Source organism: Plasmodium brasilianum, chromosome 13, assembly GCF_023973825.1.
Source record: "Plasmodium brasilianum strain Bolivian I chromosome 13, whole genome shotgun sequence".
NCBI classification, from domain to species: Eukaryota; Apicomplexa; class Aconoidasida; order Haemosporida; family Plasmodiidae; genus Plasmodium; species Plasmodium brasilianum.
The window spans coordinates 2,290,128-2,310,217 of NC_090126.1; the positions used below are offsets into that span (position 1 = coordinate 2,290,128).

Below are 20,090 nucleotides of genomic sequence, written 5' to 3' on the forward strand. Positions count from 1 at the left end.
TATTTAAGTACGTATATATATTTAAGTACGTATATATATTTAAGTACGTATATATTGTATGCATGTATTAGAAGTGTATACATATTATAAGTACGCACATATCGTAAGTTCGTATATAAGTACGTTTGTACGCACATATTATAAGTTCGTATATAAGTACGTTTGTACGCACATACTATAAGTTCGCATATAAGTACGTTTGCAAGCACATACTATAAGTTCGTATATAAGTACATTTGTATGCATATATTATAAGTACGTATATAAGTACATTTGTACGCATATATTATAAGTACGTATACATTATAAATGCGTACATTTAATACAAATGAGAACAATTTTTTTGAGTACAAGTGTTTTTTTCTGTATTATCGTCTGGGATATACGTACGTGCAAATAAGCAAACGGAAAACAGAAAGGAATTAATTATGATGGTAATTATTCACAGTTAATATGACAGTTAATTAGTATTATGCCAAATTGAATTTGATTTTAAATTTGATTTTAAATTTGATTTTAAATTTGATTTTAATTTTGATTTTAATTTTGATTTTAATTTTGATTTTAATTTTGATTTTAATTTTGATTTGATTTGGAAGTTAATTTAGAAATTGAATTTTTTTTTTTTTTTTTCTTTTTAACATTTTCTTCGTTGGTCTTTGCTCCTTCCTCTTTGCTCGTTTGTGTAAAATATATTTAAGAAGACTCTTTTTTTAAAAATGAAAAGATATAATATTCATAACAGTAAGTTGTATAATCCTAAAAAAGTAAAAGTAGAATGTGAATATGAGAATGAATTAAGAAAAAAAGACTATTCCTCATCAAGTATTTTTGACTACAATTTATCACATTTGAAAAGAATTGAAGACATAGAAGAAAGAAATTTAGAAAGATTAAGCTTTTTTCATTTAGAAGAAAATCGAAAGAGAAGAAAAATTAATTTTTTAAATATATTTGATCATTTGAAAAATAGTAGTAAAGATACAAAGAAGACTGGAGATGGTTGTGATGAAGTGGGTGATGATAGCTGTCATAATAATGGCGATTCTAATAGAAAACATAATACGACGAATATTCCCTATCAGAGTAAAAATGAAAGGACTAAAAAAAGTAAGGCGGCTAGTCTAAATAGCAATAACCCAATAAATAATGAGTATAACAACAACAGTAAGGAAAAATTAAATAAAGGAAACTTGGTGGATGATTGGAAAATAGAAGAAAATATGGGAAACAAAAAAGGAATCGACATAAAAAATAAATATTATGAAAAAATAAATAACATACTAAAAGAAGCACACATGAGCAAAATTGCTAGAAAGACTAACCGAAATGGATGTAAATATTTGTGTGCTCGATAAGGTGTTATAACCAAGAAGTCATATGTGATATGAGACTGTATACAGCACTGTGTATTGAGGGAGTGTTCCAATTATAAATATTGTACAAATGCTTATATATGCCCATGTGGAATACCCATATAAAGCTGTATATGTATTATATACACATTGAAACCCTAAGTGTGTTATATCAAAAGAGTTTAATAGCAGAGAAGACATGAAGAATAGAGCTGCAAATGGATTATTCAAGATTTATCTTGTTAAAAAAATTGTGTTCGCACAATATTTTTTCCATATCATTCGTGTTAGGCGTAAACGTTAGATATGCATGAAGGCATGTTTTAAGGCTTTTTATTATTATTCATTATTATGATTATGATTATTATGATTATTATTATGATTATGATTATTATGATTATGATTATTATGATTATGATTATTATGATTATGATTATTATGATTATGATTATGATTATGATTATGATTATGATTATGATTATGATTATGATTATTATTATTATTATTATTATTATTATTATTATTATTATTATTATTATTATTTATTATTATTATTTATTATTATTATTATTATTATTTATTATTATTATTTATTATTATTATTTATTATTATTATTTATTATTATTATTTATTATTATTATTTATTATTATTATTTATTATTATTATTTATTATTATTATTTTATTAATATTTTATGTTATTAATATTTTATGTTATTAATATTTTATTTTATTATGTTATTATTTTTTTCGGTATTCTTAATATTGCAGACTCTTTTTTTTCGGCCCCTATTTTTTTGTCTTTTTTTTTCGCCCCCTTTTTCTCAATATTGCACACTTTTTGAATTAGATGTTTATCTCAGTTTTATTCTATTCCATCATATAACGTTTCATTATACTATGCTATATTATACTATGTTATGGTTTATCATATTATATATCTTTATATATTTTTCCATTTCGTTTCCTAAGTGCACAAAAAGCGAAAATACTAGATCGGAAAGACTTAATTAATTATTCTTGCTTCCATTCATCGTCCACCGCTCATCTATTCGCTGCTTCATTCTCTTTTTTTTTTTATATAATAACATAAATGTGTATATATACATATAGTATATGGTACAAATTAAAAATTTTTATGTATATTATTTTCCAAATTTTGTGCTACTTAAAAATTATTAACGTGATAACATTTTTTCGTTTGTGAAAAGGGAAAAAAAAAAAAAGAAAATACTTTCCATAGGTAGTTGCGCATATAAATATGGTCTCAATTAATTAAAATATGATATATGGACAGATAAATAAAAATAGATGTGGTTGGATAAAAAAATAAGTGGTAGTAGGTAGTACATATACTACAACAAAATGATGCACAGTATGGTAAAAAAAAAATTCGAGAGATAATAAACTGTTAAACTAGCCCACTCTCATAACTATCATTTAAAAAAAAAGAAAAAGAAAAAGAAAACCTTAAGCACACATCAACAAAATGAGTAAAAATTTCGCCCAACTTTTGGCATTAAAATTACCCTAGTGTCATAACATCAAATTCTTCTAAATCTTTTGCATTTATTTTATTTTTCCCATCATTTTTATTATTCTTATTACTATTATTATCGTCATCATTTTGATCATCAGCATCATCTCTATTATATTTTTGCATCAATTCCTTTAGTTTAGCATTTTCTGTAGTTACATTTTCTTTGTTTTTACTATCGTTTTGTGGTAAATGTACTACTCTATCAATTCTTTTTGGAGATCGTGATCTTGATTTCTTCCTAGTACATATATTATCAACTTTTAATGTAAGTGATGATTTATATGATGTAGGTCTTCTGGCATAATCTTTTCCAGTTGCAAGGGCTTTTTGACTTTCTATTTTTCGAAATTTTGATATTAATTCATCTTCTGTATTTTCATATTTATGTTTTCGATGTGTTCTTTTTTCCGAGTTTGACCTTGATAAGGATCTGTCTCTTTTTTTATTAGATCGTTCATGTGACCTTTTGCTGTGTTTATTTTCTGGTCTATCTCCATGATTATCACCATGTGATTTGTTATATGAGGAATTATTCCTTTCTTCGCCCGTTCTTCTCTTTCTCCGTCTATCTCTACTTCGATCCCTGCTTCGGTGTCGACTTCTGTGCTTATCTCTGTGCTTGTTTCGGTCTCTGCTTTGATCCCTACTTCGGTCCCTGCTTCTGTCCATGCTTCTATCTCTGCTTCTTCTTCCACTCCTACTTCTTCTCCTTCTATGACTTTTATCATTTCTATCATTCTTATCATTCTTACTTTCACTACCCACGTGTCTATCTAAGTCTCTATCCTTATCAGATTCTTTGGAACCTAGTTTAACAAACCCAATATTAACCAACTTTTCGTTTCCGTCAATTTTTCTTACTCTCACAAATGTTTTATCTTTTCCGTGATATACTATACCGCCTATTTCCCCCTTTTCCCATTCACCGCTGGGATGGAGGGGCACAAAAAAAGAAAGAAGTAAATAAATGAGCAAATGACATAAATAAAAAATATTCAATTGGAGGTAATATAAGCGTAGTAATAGTACAGTGCAGTAATGGTATATCGGTACTACGGCAAAATAATGTAATACGATACTGCAATTTTAGAGCACCTAGTATTTACAGCTTCCCTCATAGTATCTCTCTTTGCTTACTTTACATAAGCCATAACTGGTTCTCCTTTTACAAATTTTGTTATTTTTTCTTTGTTCTTCTTTAAACGTCTTCTGTGATCACTTATAATCATTAGACGAGCACCATAGATATTTTTTATTTTTATTGGCAACCTCGGGAGAACTATAAAAATATGACAGGGTAAGGAAAATATGGGTTCCCGAACGTTTGTACGTGCGGACATATGTACGTGCATGTGTGTATGTATGCGCACGCATACATAGATGTATTAAATTAAAAAGAGGGAACATGGTTCATAAATAAAAGCAGTAGACAAAAACAAAAAAAATATAATATAAAATAAAAAGGACAATAAGAAAGGAGGAACAAACGAAAAGAAGGAATAAATGACGGAACGATGGAGCGAAAAAATGTCCAGTCGTTCTAATTCATACGGTATGATGAACAAAATAAAATTTGCTACTACTTAAACGAACCTGTGCTGAAATATTTATCGTCCGATAGTAAGTTTTGAATATATTCACCCATGGTTAGTTTCTTTCTTTTATCGGCTGAGATAATAAATTCTTCTTCATCCAACAAATATGGTTCAAACCACATCCATAGCTATATCGAGAGTTCACAACAAGTAAAAAACGAAGATGTACGAAGGTACGCATATACATGTGCTTTACTCATTAAACATGCACATATTATATACATACATATATATGAGCATACATACATATGTATACACATATATATATACTAACATGCATGTGTACATTTTTTTCCATTTTTTAAATTTACGTTCGCAGGGGAGTGAACATATCTCAAATACAAGAATCCGCATGCCCGTATGTAACAAGAATCCTTGTGATCTATTAGTCCCTTAAGCTGTTTTGAAAAAGGAATTAATAAAAAGGGTAATAACGCATAAAAATACACACACATATATATATCAAAATGTAAATGATGCAAATAGCTAAAAATGCCAGCAAAAAGGAGCAGGTACAAGGTAAAACAAGACGACTGAAAATTTATAAGGAGGTACATGTGACGGATTATGGAGCACTACCGGTAACGGAGGTGAGATATTATATAAATATAAGTTATTATTATTATTACTGTTGTAACTGATGTTATTGTTTTAAGTATTAGTAGGAGTACTACTATTACTAGCACTATTAGTTCTACTAGGATACTCACCTGCTTCTCAGATAAATGCATGGTAAAGAGTTTATAGAGACAACAAAAAAGGGTAGAAGGAGCTCTATTGCTACCAATACAGTATGGTTCCACATGATCGGCATAAGAATGTATTTCGTCCACTACTTCTTTAAACGTTTTAAGTGTAATTAAGGATCTAAAATATTCAGAAGATAAAATATTATTTCTTAACAATGTATTTACATTATATGTAGTAGTATTTGTCATTTCTAATATATTTTTTTTATCTTCACTGTTATAATTGGTTATAGATGAATGAAAAGAACTATTGGACGTTATATTTCCAGCCATTTTGTACTTCCCAGCTGGTTTTAAATTTGGATCTAAATTATTGAAATGAAAATTTGGACAGTTTTCATCAATATTATTATGATATCTATTTATGGAATTGTTAAAAGGATCCAATGTGTTACTTAATGGATGCATCGTATTATTCACATGACAATAGGACTGGTCCATCATATATGTGTAATTATTCATAACATAATTTCCTGACTCATCATAAATAATATTATTTTTATTATTCATATTAATACTATTGCTATTGATACTGTTATTATTATTATTCATATTATTAATGTTATTACTCATATTATTGTTTGTGTTATTGTTAATGCTATTATAGACGCTATTATAGCTATTGTAGCTATTATTATAGCTGTTATTGTAATTGTTAAAATTATTATTGTTTTTATTATAATTATTTACATACGCACTAGTGTTATAATTATTATAATAATACGCTTCTACATTTTTATTACCATTAAAATTCCTTTCATTAAGTATATTGTTATACCCTCCTCCCTTATTATTTATCATCCCATTAGGATTATTATAATAGTAATCATACATTTGTTTATTTACTTCATTATGATCTAACTGATTTGTTGGCACTCCTGGTTGTGTGATGGAATATTCTGGGTTGTTATAATTTTTTTCCATTTTTTAACTGAAGCAAAAAAAAAAAAAAAAAAAAAAAAAAAAAAGGGATACGGTAATTAACTTTGTTGATTCAAAGAAGCCATTCATTACTTCATATGAACACTATAACAATATTTGTCAACGAAGTAAATTCTTAATTCACTTATAAGTTCACAGTATAATTATATGTATATATATATATATATATATATATATATATATATATATATATGTATGTATGTATGTATGTATGTATGTATGTATGTATGTATGTATGTATGTATGTATGTATGTACATACATGTATGTCATTCATTTATTTAATTTTTATGTGCAACATGAAAAATAACATATTGTTAAAGAATGTTGAAATTTCCCAATTAAAAGAAAAAAAAAAAGGGGAAGCGAAGAAACAGCTGTTTTGTAGCAGGTGTATACATATTCAAATATTAATAGAAAAATATTTAAACACATAAATGCATAAATAAATAAATACATAAATACTTAAACGCATAAATGCATAAATACATAAATACATAAATACATAAATACATAAATACTTAAACATATAAATGCATAAATACATAAATACATAAATACTTAAATACTTAAATATATATATACATAAATACTTAAATATATATATACAAGTGCACAAGCCTATAAGCAAAGATATATGTCTTTATTTTTTATGATAAGGATTAAAGAACTATGGGGAATAAAAAGATATAAGAATAATAATATTAGCGCATAAGAAAATAATATAATATGTTATGCTATGTACATAAAACGAAAAGTGTACAACATAAAACTGTAGTAATGTATAGTATGCACAAATAGTCACATACACATATATATTTATGTAAATATGCATATATGCATATATATGTTTACGTATTTATATCACATGATGGATGAATATGTATAAACATTTTTTTAAAACAAGCTCTTACGAATTAAGAAACATATACTATAACTCTGTCATTTTTTCTTAATTCATAAATAATAATATGGCAAAAAATGGAAAAAAAACTTGAAATAAATTAACAAAACCTCTTCATTTTTTTTTTATTAAAATGGAAATTCTCCATCATCGTAAAGTTTTTTTTTATTTTCACGTTTTCCTATAATGGAAAATATTTTGAAAAATAGAAAAATTAATTTTAAAAATTTCCATTTTTTAATATGAAAAAATGATAGCTTATTGTGATTAAATGGAAATAATACGGAAATGAAATTTCTTTAACCACACGAAAACATTGTATGGGCGTATTTAATATAGTACATCTTTCCCAAAATATATACATATACTTAATATATATTCATTCGTTTGTTTATTAGTTCATTCGTTCATTTGTTCATCCGTCATTGGTTCATCCGTTCATTTGTTTATCCGTTCATTTGTTTATCCGTTCATTTGTTTATCCGTTCATTTGTTTATCCGTTCATTTGTTTATCCGTTCATTTGTTCATCCGTTTATTTGTTTATCCATTCATTCGCTCATTTGCTCAATTGTTCACAAATATTTGTTATATATATACTAAGGAAAACTTCTATATACAATTTGACTGAATTAATAATTTATACGTAAACTTGCATATTTTACAAAATAATAAAAATGTATGTAGTAAAAAAAAAAAAAAAAAAGGTAAAAGAAATGCCTTCATATATATACTGCTTTAAGTTAAATGCATATGTACGAAAGACTGTTCCTGAGGAGTGTAAATTTTTCCTTTATTTTGTTTTTATATTTATATTTTTATAAAGAGCCTCCAGCGTGTACATTATTGTATATATATAAATATTTATAAATGTATATTAATATATACATAGGATGAAGCGAAATTTTTTTTTTTTTTTTGATATAATATTCATTGATTTCCCCCCTTTTTAAATCTTTTCATTTTTTACATTGCTTTTTTTTTTTCATTTTTCATTTTAAATTTATTTGTTATTAATTATTTGTGTATTTTTATGTAAATTTATATTTCCTTGGATATTTATATATAATTATGTATTTGTGCATATATTTGCTTATCTATATATATATATATATATATACATAAATATACATGCATATAAATATCCGTACATATACATAAATATATAAACAATCAATATAAGCATCAAGACATATATATAAATATCCATAAATATATATAAATATCCATACTTATATTTAAATATCCATACATATATATAAATATCCATACATATATATAAATATCCATACATATATATAAATATCCATACATATATATAAATATTAATTTACGTATACATATTTAAGTAGCAATTGTCATTTGGTCCAGCTACAGTATTTTTTTTTTTTTTTTAGTTTCATTTTACAATTTTATATAGATTATATTTTATGGCGACCAATCATACTTTTATGATGAAGGAAAATACTTTATATTTCATTAGTTGTTTGTATGTTATTTTGTTTTTTCAAATATAACATTTAAAATAAATATGCTGTGATTTTTTTTTTTTTTTAAAATAAGACGTTTTTATTCTTTTTTTTTTTTTTTAAATATATATTTATATAAATATATATATTTTTAAGAAAGAAAAAAAAGAAAAAAACGTTGCATTAGTGTGTAGAAGAATGATTAAGAAAAAGAAATATGATAGAGGGAAAAATAACAATAGAGATTTAGAAAATATAAAGAACAAATTGGAAGATTTGAAAAGTAAAACTGAAGTAACAGATGAAAAAATAGACATTGTAAAGAAAAATGTAGATCCGTTTAATGATTTGAAAATCCATATTTTAAATGTACTGGATGAAACACGAAAATACATAAGAGAAAAGGAAAGTATTCAAAATATTCATGGGAATAATATCGAAGTAATAAAAAGAGGTAATATTATATATAATAACATAAAGAACTTAGACACATATTTTATAAAATTAGAAGAAATATTAACGAAACAATTAAAGCAAAAGTATTTGTTTAGCAAAGAAGAACTACTGGATAAAAGCCAGTCTTGCGATTTATTAAAAAAGCAAATTTACGAATGTAAAAAATTAAGTAATTTTGATCACATTAAAGAAACCTGTGCAATAAATTTTGATGATTTTAAAAACAAGCCACAAATTGATAGTAAGTTAAAAAATTTTTTTTTTTTCTTGTTTTGTGCTTACATGTATACTTTCACGTTTATGAATGATCCCCATTTGTTCTGTATAATTTATATATACGTATCTTATTTTGTGTTAGTCATTTTTAAATGTGTAATACGTTTTTGCTTTTTGTTTTTTGTTTTTTTTATTTTTGTTTTGGTTTTCCATTTTTCTTTTTCTTTTTCTTTTTTTTTTTTTTTTTTTTTTTTTTTTTTTTTTTTTTTTTTTATTATAATTCAATTGTAAATTTTATCCTTTTTTAGGAAAAGAAACTAGTAATATCAAGCATGAAGAAGATGATTTAATTATAATAAACAGATGGAAGAAAAGAGATGAAAAATTTAATGAAGAGATCTTAAAAATAGGTGAAGTTATCGACATAATAGGAGCGAATGCCGATTTTATAACACAAAAAGCTGAAGAACAGAACGAAATAATTTTAAATTTACAAGATCAGACAGATAAAACACAAGATAATGTTAAAGAAATAAATGTAGAAATTAAAAAAGTAATGAGAAAGCATTCACACACCACCTGGTGTTGCAGAATTTCATTAGTTATTATTTTTATCATGTTAGTATTAATAACTTCCTCGGTTATATCGAATAAGTTTATAAAAAATTTATGAACAGGTAAGGAAAAAGTGCTGAAAAAATATATAAAAAATGTAGGAAATATGCAGAAACAGTGCAGAATTGCAGAAAAATATTATACGCAGTAGTATAGTAAAATTAATTACATTTAAAAATAGATGTTCCACAGATTATATGAATATGTTTTCAAATATCGCATTATAAGATATGAAGAAAATGATATTGTAATTTAATAAAAACGTGAGGAAAATTTAATAAGCATATTATAATCCTTAATGACGCACTTCCATAATTAAAAGAAAATAAACCGACTACAATTTTTATGTGCATGTATATATAAATATATGTATATAAATCTGTATGTACATAATATAACCATATATACATAATGACGAATTTTACAGTCATAGAGTATAATTGGGAAATCGTTTTAAAATAAACACATTTTAATTCTTTATGAAAAAATATACCATACACATTTTTTATATGCTTGATATATCCTTCTTTTACCCATTATTAATTATAAAAAAATAAAATTTTGTTTGTTATTTTAATTTTATATGTTATATCATTTTTGACATTTTAACTTTTCTTTTTTTGCTTAATTTGTAAATTTTCAATTTATAGTTGCATTTAATATATCAGTTTTGTTAGAACTTATTTTGATTCTTATGCAAAAAAAAAAAAAAAATAAAATAAATCTCTGATCTGAAATATTTATATGATTGTTACATTAGATTGTGTTAGACAAATTTTTTCTTTTCGAGAATTATAATTCGACGTTCTTAAATAAAAATATATATATATATATATTTGCCATGTTAATATGATCAAAATTTTTTAAATGTTCTAAGGATAGTATCCAAAATGATAGTTATTTTTAAATTATTAGTGCAAAATAGGGGGGGGGAAAAATTATGAATAACTAAAAATTATTTACATAAACCACACATGAAAATAATTAAACCGTACATAAAAATGTTTTAAATATTTGCAAAAATAAATAGGATACATATATTGATATAATACCAAAAACAAATTGAAGCAAAAAGGAGCGATAATCTGTATATATGTACATGTACACATGTGTATAATATATATGTTTTTATATATAAATGAAGGTAAAGATTGATGAGAACTAAGACTTATAAATAAAATATGTGTTTATCACTAAGGATAAAATACATTTTACATTATTTTATTGTACGAGTTATGATTAAGAAAAGAATTTTAATTAAACTTCTTTAATTTTTAATTGCTTCTCTTATTAAGCTACCTTAAAATGTAGTTTAACTATTCTACCATAGGAAAGCATATAATGATGATATGTAAATAATGTATGTAATTAAAGCTTTACTATCCACAAACTCTGCATAAGTTGAGCATAAAATACTGGAATGTATGTAACTCTTTTTTATTTTTTATTTTTGTTTTTTTTTCTCGTTCGTTTTGGTTCTTATTTTTTTTTCTCGTTCGTTTTGGTTCTTATTTTTTTTTCTCGTTCATTTTTGTTCTTATTTTTTTTTCTACCTTTCTTGTTTCTCTTTCCTTTATCTATACATACCGAGAACTATGGCATGGTGACGATGAAAAGGCTCTAATGTTAGCTTTTCTTTAGGTTTGCAACTCTCTTTTTTTAATTTTTCCATTTCAGAGGCAAAGACAACTTCAGGTTTCACAGTAGAATCCACACAATTAGCTTTAATAGAAATAATAAACCATCCTCCTGTTTTTAAAAACATATGAGCATTCATAGCAACAATACGTGCTTGATCTGGCTGTGCCACATCGGCAAAGACAACATCAACCATATCAACTAGCATTCTATATTTGATTGGCTGCCTAGCATCTTCAACTATAGGTACAATATTTGATCTTTTTTTGGACATGTTTGTTAAGTCTCTACCAGATCTATGGGAAAATTCTATAGCATAAACAACTCCTTCATCTCCAACCATATCAGACACATGTGAAACTGAAGTACCATTAGCTGCTCCTAAATATAATACTTTACATCCTGGTTTTATAGGCATATTGCATACTCCCCCCATTAAGCATGCTCCCAATTTTGAACGAAATGGATTCCAAACTCTATATTCTATTTTTTCATTTTCATTCAATACTTCGAACCTTTTTTCCCCATATACACTTTCACCAGGAACTAAATTTCTTGTAACTAGTATATCTGATTTCCCTTTTATTAAATAAACTCCTGGGAACCTATGTGGTATTACTATTACTTTTCCTGATTTATTATCTCTTTTAAAATTTTTTTTATCTCTTTTTCCATCCTTACCTCCTCCTCTTCCACCTCCTCCTCTTCCACCTCCTCCTCTTCCTCCACCTCCTCTTCCTCCCCCTCCTCTTCCACCTCCGCCCCTTCCACCTCTTCCTCCATTGGACCCTTTCCAAGTATTTCCCTTACGCACGGAGTTATTATTGTTGTTATTATTTCCTCTCCTAAAATTACCCGATCCACCCCTAAACGAGTCTAAAATGGGGAAAAGAAGCCATAGAATATGAAAGTGAATAATTGGGTGTATATGGGTGTAGATGTAAATGGATGTGTTATGGGTACAGATGAACATATATGGGGGCACATATGAGAATAAATATATAGGGGGAGGTAAATGCGTACATATTCAGATGTGCAAATCTACATATAAACTGATGACCATTTTACGGAAAATTTGCGAAGAAGATAAAATGCACAAAGCTTTACAACTGTTCCAATAACAAGCAAAAATTATGATCAAACATAAACAAGATATATAGATATATACACATATGTACATATATATGGGGAATTTACATGTGGAATATCTTAGAATACATAAAGATAAATACGATGAGGTAAAATTACGAAAAAAAAGGAAATAAAAATATAGCCTTATATATATATTCCCATTATTTTGTTATTTTTAATTTTTTAAAATACCTGTCATTTTGCCTTAACTGTTAATAAGATGTAATGAGCTGGATAAAAATTTACAACTGCAAATTATTTTGTAAAACTGAACCACAGCTCTTTTTCTTATTAAATAGTATTATGCACAAAACGTCTTCAACGTAAGAGGTAATTAACCATTTGCATTTAGTGCTTATATATATATATATATATATATATATATATATATAATATATATATATATATATTTTTATTTATTTATATATTTATGCTGTTGTAGGGATGCAAAAAAAAAAAAAAAAATTATATGAAAATATGATTAATGTGCCTATAGCCTATATTATTTTTTGTTTATGTTACATTATTTTATTCTTTTAAAAAATATTTTCGTTTATTATTGTACTTTACTGAACAGCTACGAAAAATACAAATCGCCTTTTACATTCAGAATATGTTCTATATTTTTTTTTTTTAACTTTGTGCTTATTGAAAATATTAATTTTTCTTAATTAGTTTATTTATTTATTTTTTTTTTTTTTTTCAAATGAATCTTAGCGTTTCTGATTTATTTATGCTATTATATACATACAATAATATATACATGTATATTCATAACTATACATATCATATATAATTTAATGAGCTGCAAAAATATGTTGAAGCGGAGAAGCAAAAAAGATTTGCAACTTTTTTTTTTTATTTAGTAAAGCAAAAAAAAAAAAAAAAAAATGTACACGTATATATACATTTCACATGAACGTTAAGCACCTTTTATGTTTTAATTATCAATTCTACATACTTGTTTTGTTTACATTTTAATATGTATATATGTATTAATAATTTTTAAAGACGTATCCCACATCGTATAACTATTGTAAAATTTCTCTCTCTGGAAAAATTTGAAATTATGTTGACCCCCCAATTTTAGTTTATTTTATAATATCCGCCATGAAGGTAAACTTTTATAAAAAAATTTTATTTGCATCAAATGGGAAATGTTTCCATATAAAGAAGTATTAGTGTATGTACATTTATTATAAGCATACATGTATATATAAGTATACATATGCCTATGCGCGTACATTACATATTGCAGTCAACGCTCGCATTCGATGGGTCAGAAAAGAACAAAATTTTTTGATATATATCGTATATATATATATATAAAGGAAGAAACAAAATAATTGTAACATTTTTCTTTAAACAATAAGAATAGAGATTGCGTTATATTATGAAACAACGACTTAATTTATATTCCCTCGAAATCACCCACCTTCCCCAAACGAAAAAAAAAAAAAAAAGAAAAAAAGAAATAGATGTTCATGCTGTCGTTGTGTTCCCATACGACAAAGATAATGAAAAAGAAAAATTATAATTTATTCTTACAACAATATTTATAAAGTAAATATGAAATTTTTTTAAGATATTTTTCCTTGCACATTCTCATTTGTTACATTTTCCCATCTTGAAGTTGTTTGATTCCTTATAAAAGAGAAAGAAAAAAAAAACGAAAAAACGAAAAAGAAAAAACGAAAACGAAAAAACGAAAAAGAAAAAACAAAATAAAAATATTACCCGAGACTTGCAGCAAAATTAAAAGCGTATTTCGACACATGTTTCGTGTTAGCTTTCTTTTGGTATGATCTTTTACGATATATTATTTTATCTTGCTTCTTTTCCTTTTTTTATTTTTTTATTTTTTTCTCCTTTTTTAAAATCGGTAATTTTAAAAGCCCGTTGAATGGAAATACCTTATATGCATAGGTATGCATTTATTTTTATTGCACTTATATAATTAGTCCTTCAAGGCACAAACGTATTAATATAGTGCACCGAAAGAACAAGATAAAAGGTTGATAGTTTAGAGAAAATGTAGTGAAAAAATGAGAAAAATCGTTTTATAAATTTAAAATCAGTACCATAATGAACGGGGTATGAATGTATGCAAAGGTGAATAGTATGAGGGGGCAAAATTGAAGGAATATAGCGGCCTTCGAAATATATGCACACACGGGTATATGAACGTATGGGTATGTGTACGTATGTTTATATAAATGGGTATATATGTGTACGTATGTGTATATAAATGGGTATATATGTGTATATATGTGTGTATATGTGTGTGTATGTATGTATGTATGTGTGCATATATGGGTGTATGTATGTGTATATGTGTATACATATGTATATAAATACATATATATATATGTAGCTGCTTTTGCGTGAATGTACGTGCACGCTTCTACGCACGTGGCTATACGAGGAAACACAAAAAGGCGTTACTCAATGTTCTTGGAAAAAGTGAAAGAACGATTTTGCTTTTCAGATGGATAGGATTCAATGTTATTTTGCTTGGATCCTTTAAATTCTGTCTGACTGGATCCGACAATAATATGTACCTGACCACCTTTATTTGTTAAAATACCCGAGTGTATAGCTGCTTTACAAAGAGAAGATAAAGGGCTATATACATTTGTACCAAATACTTTATCACTAGTGGTATCACAGTCGGATGGACAAATAATTAATCTTGTCTCACCAACAGATAAATTTAGTAAAAATTGAGCATTTGTTGAACAAGTAAATATATTATCTTCAATTTCTGAAAATAATGAAAAGGATCTTAATTGTGATTGTTTTTCTGATTTACTAACAATTCCAAAATGTCCTCTAGATGTTTTATATTCTAATAATCCTTCAACAATTCTGATAATAAATGGTCCATTTAGATTATTTTTCTTGTTCGGTATATATACCCCTGCATGTATTGCTGCTTTACATATAGATGAATCTGGAGTATAGTAGTTGTTACTTCCTTTTATTATATATTTTGATTTAATACAATTATCTACACAGTTAACTAAGAACTGAGATCCTATTTTCCCATTGAATTGTTCAGATATTAAATCATTTTCACATTTTAAATTAATTTTTTCTACATTTACTTGTACATCTTTATTTATGACACTTTTGGATTTACATGGTGTGATACATTCTCTTCCATCTACTGTTTTCCTTAGTCCTTTATTATTATTATTATTTTTTTTTTTCATTCTTCTCCCTATGTTGTCTTCTGTATTTATATGTACATAATCTAATGACAAAACAGAACTTAAAGACTCTTTAATTTCATCCTCTGATAGGACATATTTGTATACTTCAATTAGATGAATATTCCCAATGAAGTAATCCGATGCGGATTGGTTAGACCTTCCAATGGTAATATTACCATTAAGTGTAAAATTATATTTGTCTTTCTCAAGAATAGCTTGTTTCGCGTTGATATATAAAGCTATAGTTTTAGTTGTCTTGTTATATATAACAGCTAAGTGATATGTATGTCCAAATTTAGGTATAAATTTAGTCTTGATCAAATGTGGGTTACAATTCTGTTCGACTACTAACTCATTTTGTTCATCAATGGAGATAGAAATTCCTTCACATAAACTGTGAGATAAAAGTGTTCTCCATGTACCTTCTCCTCCACTAAGTGTGAAGTAAATGATAAAAGAAAAATTAGATAAACTTTTAATATATTTTTCATTAGGTAAATTATTACAATTTATAAAATCATTTTCTTTTCCATTAAATCCAAGAAAACCTGTGGGTGCAATCCACTGAAATGTAGGTTGAACAGATATAGATGTTACTAAATTTTTAGATTGTTTATCAAATATATGCTGATAAGAAAAATCTTCTTCCTTTTTTAATAGATCATCTTCATCTAATTTTGCATTGCTTCTTCTTTCTTCCCTTAAGAGATATGTTGTTGGTATACTAAGACTAAAACTTTTAGAAATACCATTAAATTCATGAGATTCAATATTATTTCTTTTTGTTCTTATAAAATTTTTATGCATATGTCCAATGATAAGAACAAGATCCTCTGCTACATTGTTAGATATTACCCCAGCATGGATTGCTGCTTTACATATATGAGAATCAAAGGTATATAAAAATGTACCTTTTACTACTCCTATTTCTTCATCACATTTTTCAGGACAAGTAACTAAAAAAACATCTCCTACATTTGCATTACTTAGATCTGCTTTTGACACTATTTTATCAAAACATGTTAATTCAATTTTAGGAGGGAAATTTTTCTTCTCTAAAGTCATTTGGTTTTTCCTTTGTCGTGCGATTCCAAATCCAGAGGAATCTCCTCCTTCTCCTGAGCAACCAATAACAATATCTTCTTCATGAGAACAATAAATATCTTCATGTGTTTCATGAGGACAATTTTTTAAAAACTTTTCATCTCCTTTGCACTTAAAATTTATTGCATTAATCTTTTCAGTATCATTTCCACACAAATTCTCACCAGATATGCTTGAGCATAAGTGAGTAGAAAAACCATTTCCTTTTAGCCCTGTATAACCTAATTCTTGACAAGCAATTTTTTCTGATTCCTTTGTCCATCCTTCTGAGCAAACTGAACCATATGATCCATTATAATATATTTGTAATCTTCCTACTCCATTATTAGATGGTGCACCAGTTATATCAATAAGTCTTATAGTACCATCATGAACTAAGTCATTGCTTGAATAATGTAAACATTGAACAATGACATCATCATGATGATCTACACAATGGGAAGAATCATCTCCATTACATTTAAGTAAATTTTTTTCATTTCCTGAACATAACATACCAGCAGCACTAAAAGGATATCCATAACCTGCACAGTAATGTTGTCCATTTATGTTAGCACAATTTTCTTTAATACATATTCCGTTAGGAAAACCTAAATCTTTACATGCTCTTTTTGCTGTATCATCATTGAATGTATAATTAGGTCCTTTTTTACAAACCGTTCCCCATTTATTCTTTATTCTTATTTCTAGTCTACCTAGTGAGGATAATTTTCCAAAAGAGTCGACTATCCTAACATTACTCTTTATATCATCTATTGAATCTAAATGATATGTATAAAAAGAAAAATTCTTTTCATCTGCTTTGGTACTAAAATCAATGGCAGATAACTCATTATATTTTTCATCCAGTGCATAATAATGTTTCATATCTTTTGCTACTGTGACTATAACTTCCCCTCCACTTGGAGTTAAGGATCCATCATGAATAGCAGATGCACATATAGAACTAGAAGATGGATGGATAGAAGAACCTTCTATAGATGCAAATTCTGAACTCTGACAATTCTGAGGGCATCTCACTTTAAATATCTGTACCTTACTTTCTAATAATTTTGGTAAGTTGTTAGTATTTATTAAATCATTCCCTCGGATATGACAATCTATATCTTTTGCATTTCCATCAATATTATCGCTTTTTATATTTACTTTCACATTGCTATCATATGGATGACCAATCCAGCTTTTTACATTGAACACATATATTTTGTTATCAGTTTTTATTTTAACAAAATCACAGTACCATGGGTCATTGTTCGCATTATTGGTTAAAATGATATCCTCTAAATTCCCTACATCTGATGCTTGAAATTTTATTTTTTTTAGTCCACCTGCGTTAAATCCTTCGTGTAACACTTTTGTATTGCTTCTTTTATTGCTACCTAGTAGTATTATTTCTATAGTACCTGTAGTACCTGCTTCCATATCTTTTCCAGTTTGAACATAAGCTGTATATAATTTATTTCCTGATAAGTAGTATGTAGCTTCTTGCTGATTATCATCTAATGATCCGATACAGTCAAAATTCCAAAATTTGAAATCTTTCCATACTGTTATTTTTTTACATTTCCATTTCTTATTTTGTGAATTCAGTTTTACATGTACATGTTCAGGATTCCCAATGTCTGTTTTGACTGAAAATATTTTACTTAACAATCCTTCGTTTTCATTTCCAATAATTATTTCTTTTGTTTTTAACCCATATCCATTTGAAAGAATTATAGAAACATTACTGTATAGATCAAGTCCACTTGATATCACAGGTGTGGTCTCAATCATGTACTTGGCAATACTATCATTTTCGTTTATGCACTCTGCATAATCAGATTTCCCATATTCAAATTTTGCTTTGCACCACTCTTTGCCGTGTAGTCTCAAGAGGAACAAGTGCAGGAGGAGAAGATGGATTATGCATTTGGATTGAATCATTGTACGCGCGCACACGCATGTATTGGATTGCACATATATGTGCAGAGTATGGGTGGGGGGATATATATGGGGGTATGTGTAAGGGTATGTGTGTGTGGATATATATGGGGGTATGTGTAAGGGTATGTGTGTGTGGATATGTATTGGGGTATGTGTAAGGGTATGCGTGTGTGGATATGTATTGGGGTATGTGTAAGGGTATGCGTGTGTGGATATGTATTGGGGTATGTGTAAGGGTATGCGTGTGTGGATATGTATTGGGGTATGTGTATGTGTTGTGTGTGTATGAGTATATACGTTTATATGTATGTGTACTGCTGCGACACCGCTGCGGTATTTCGCGTCTTATCAGCCAATTTTTCAAATAAAAATACGGCTAGAAAAAAAAAAAAAAAAAAAAAAGAGGGTAACTATATATTTGACAAAAAAAGTGAGTATTTACAACAGTAACATAGAATAGGGGGGCTCTGAAAAGAAAAAAAAAAAAAGAGGAAAAAACTTAAGTAAATTACGTTTTACAATGTATATGCTTCTATTTTTTCTTTCTTTCGTTCTTTAGTTTTTTCTTTTTTTTTCTTTTTTACGAGCTTCTTTCGTTATTGCATTGACACTTTCAATAGGACATGGAAATACTATATATTTTTGTTAAATTTCCCCCTCAGAATGGTAAGTTATTGTCTACGTGTGTTGAAAATGAATTCAGTCTTTTTTTTTTTTTTTTGCTTTATTCTTTGGGACTGTATATATCATAGGATGTGTTGCTTTGGTTAAGTGAAGGCAGAATATACTAATTTAAGTATTTGTATATTTATTTGTTTGTTAATCTTTTTGTTAATATATTCGATATATATAACTAAAAATACATACACACACACATATATATATATGTATATTCAACAAAAGGATATTTTTCGCAAAACTTTTATTTAGACTTGGGCTGAAGGGAAAAAATTATACGGATATTTCACGCGCGTACCGCGGGTATACACGCTCAATGGTATATGGACTCACATACATATACATATACACATACACACGCACATACATACATGTGCTTAATTCCACAAATGAGCAGAATGAGGAATCTAATTAAAAGGATATACCACAAACATCTGTGGTATTACATATGGAGCAAAATAAAAAAAAAATTGGTGTAGATACATCGCATTTTTATGCACATTGTCTTTTGAAATTTTTCAAAAGGGGACAAAAAATTGGTTCCAAAAAAATGGGAAAT

General features: G+C 26.9%; 5 protein-coding genes across 5 annotated transcripts; 2 read left to right on the top strand and 3 right to left on the bottom strand.

Annotated features, from left to right (window-relative positions):
• Window positions 1-719: 719 nt before the first annotated feature.
• Window positions 720-1,358, top strand: MKS88_005142 (uncharacterized protein; the record flags this gene model as incomplete). The annotated part of the gene is made up of 1 exon (XM_067218378.1): window positions 720-1,358. The coding sequence occupies one exon, from the start codon at window positions 720-722 to the stop codon at window positions 1,356-1,358; it is 639 nt and encodes a 212-aa protein (XP_067071517.1).
• Window positions 1,359-2,880: 1,522 nt separating this feature from the next.
• Window positions 2,881-6,163, bottom strand: MKS88_005143 (pre-mRNA-splicing factor 38B; the record flags this gene model as incomplete). The annotated part of the gene is made up of 5 exons (XM_067218379.1): window positions 2,881-3,823; window positions 4,033-4,174; window positions 4,489-4,618; window positions 4,802-4,888; window positions 5,120-6,163. The coding sequence occupies 5 exons, from the start codon at window positions 6,161-6,163 to the stop codon at window positions 2,881-2,883; spliced, it is 2,346 nt and encodes a 781-aa protein (XP_067071518.1).
• Window positions 6,164-8,750: 2,587 nt separating this feature from the next.
• On the top strand, window positions 8,751-9,897 carry MKS88_005144 (uncharacterized protein; the record flags this gene model as incomplete). The annotated part of the gene is made up of 2 exons (XM_067218380.1): window positions 8,751-9,249; window positions 9,533-9,897. 2 exons carry the CDS (start codon window positions 8,751-8,753, stop codon window positions 9,895-9,897), a joined length of 864 nt encoding a protein of 287 aa, XP_067071519.1.
• A 1,263-nt stretch (window positions 9,898-11,160) lies between these two features.
• On the bottom strand, window positions 11,161-12,807 carry MKS88_005145 (rRNA 2'-O-methyltransferase fibrillarin; the record flags this gene model as incomplete). The annotated part of the gene is made up of 3 exons (XM_067218381.1): window positions 11,161-11,231; window positions 11,427-12,353; window positions 12,801-12,807. The coding sequence occupies 3 exons, from the start codon at window positions 12,805-12,807 to the stop codon at window positions 11,161-11,163; spliced, it is 1,005 nt and encodes a 334-aa protein (XP_067071520.1).
• Window positions 12,808-15,049: 2,242 nt separating this feature from the next.
• Window positions 15,050-18,853, bottom strand: MKS88_005146 (LCCL domain-containing protein; the record flags this gene model as incomplete). Its single annotated transcript, XM_067218382.1, has 1 exon — window positions 15,050-18,853. One exon carries the CDS (start codon window positions 18,851-18,853, stop codon window positions 15,050-15,052), a length of 3,804 nt encoding a protein of 1,267 aa, XP_067071521.1.
• Window positions 18,854-20,090: the final 1,237 nt, after the last annotated feature.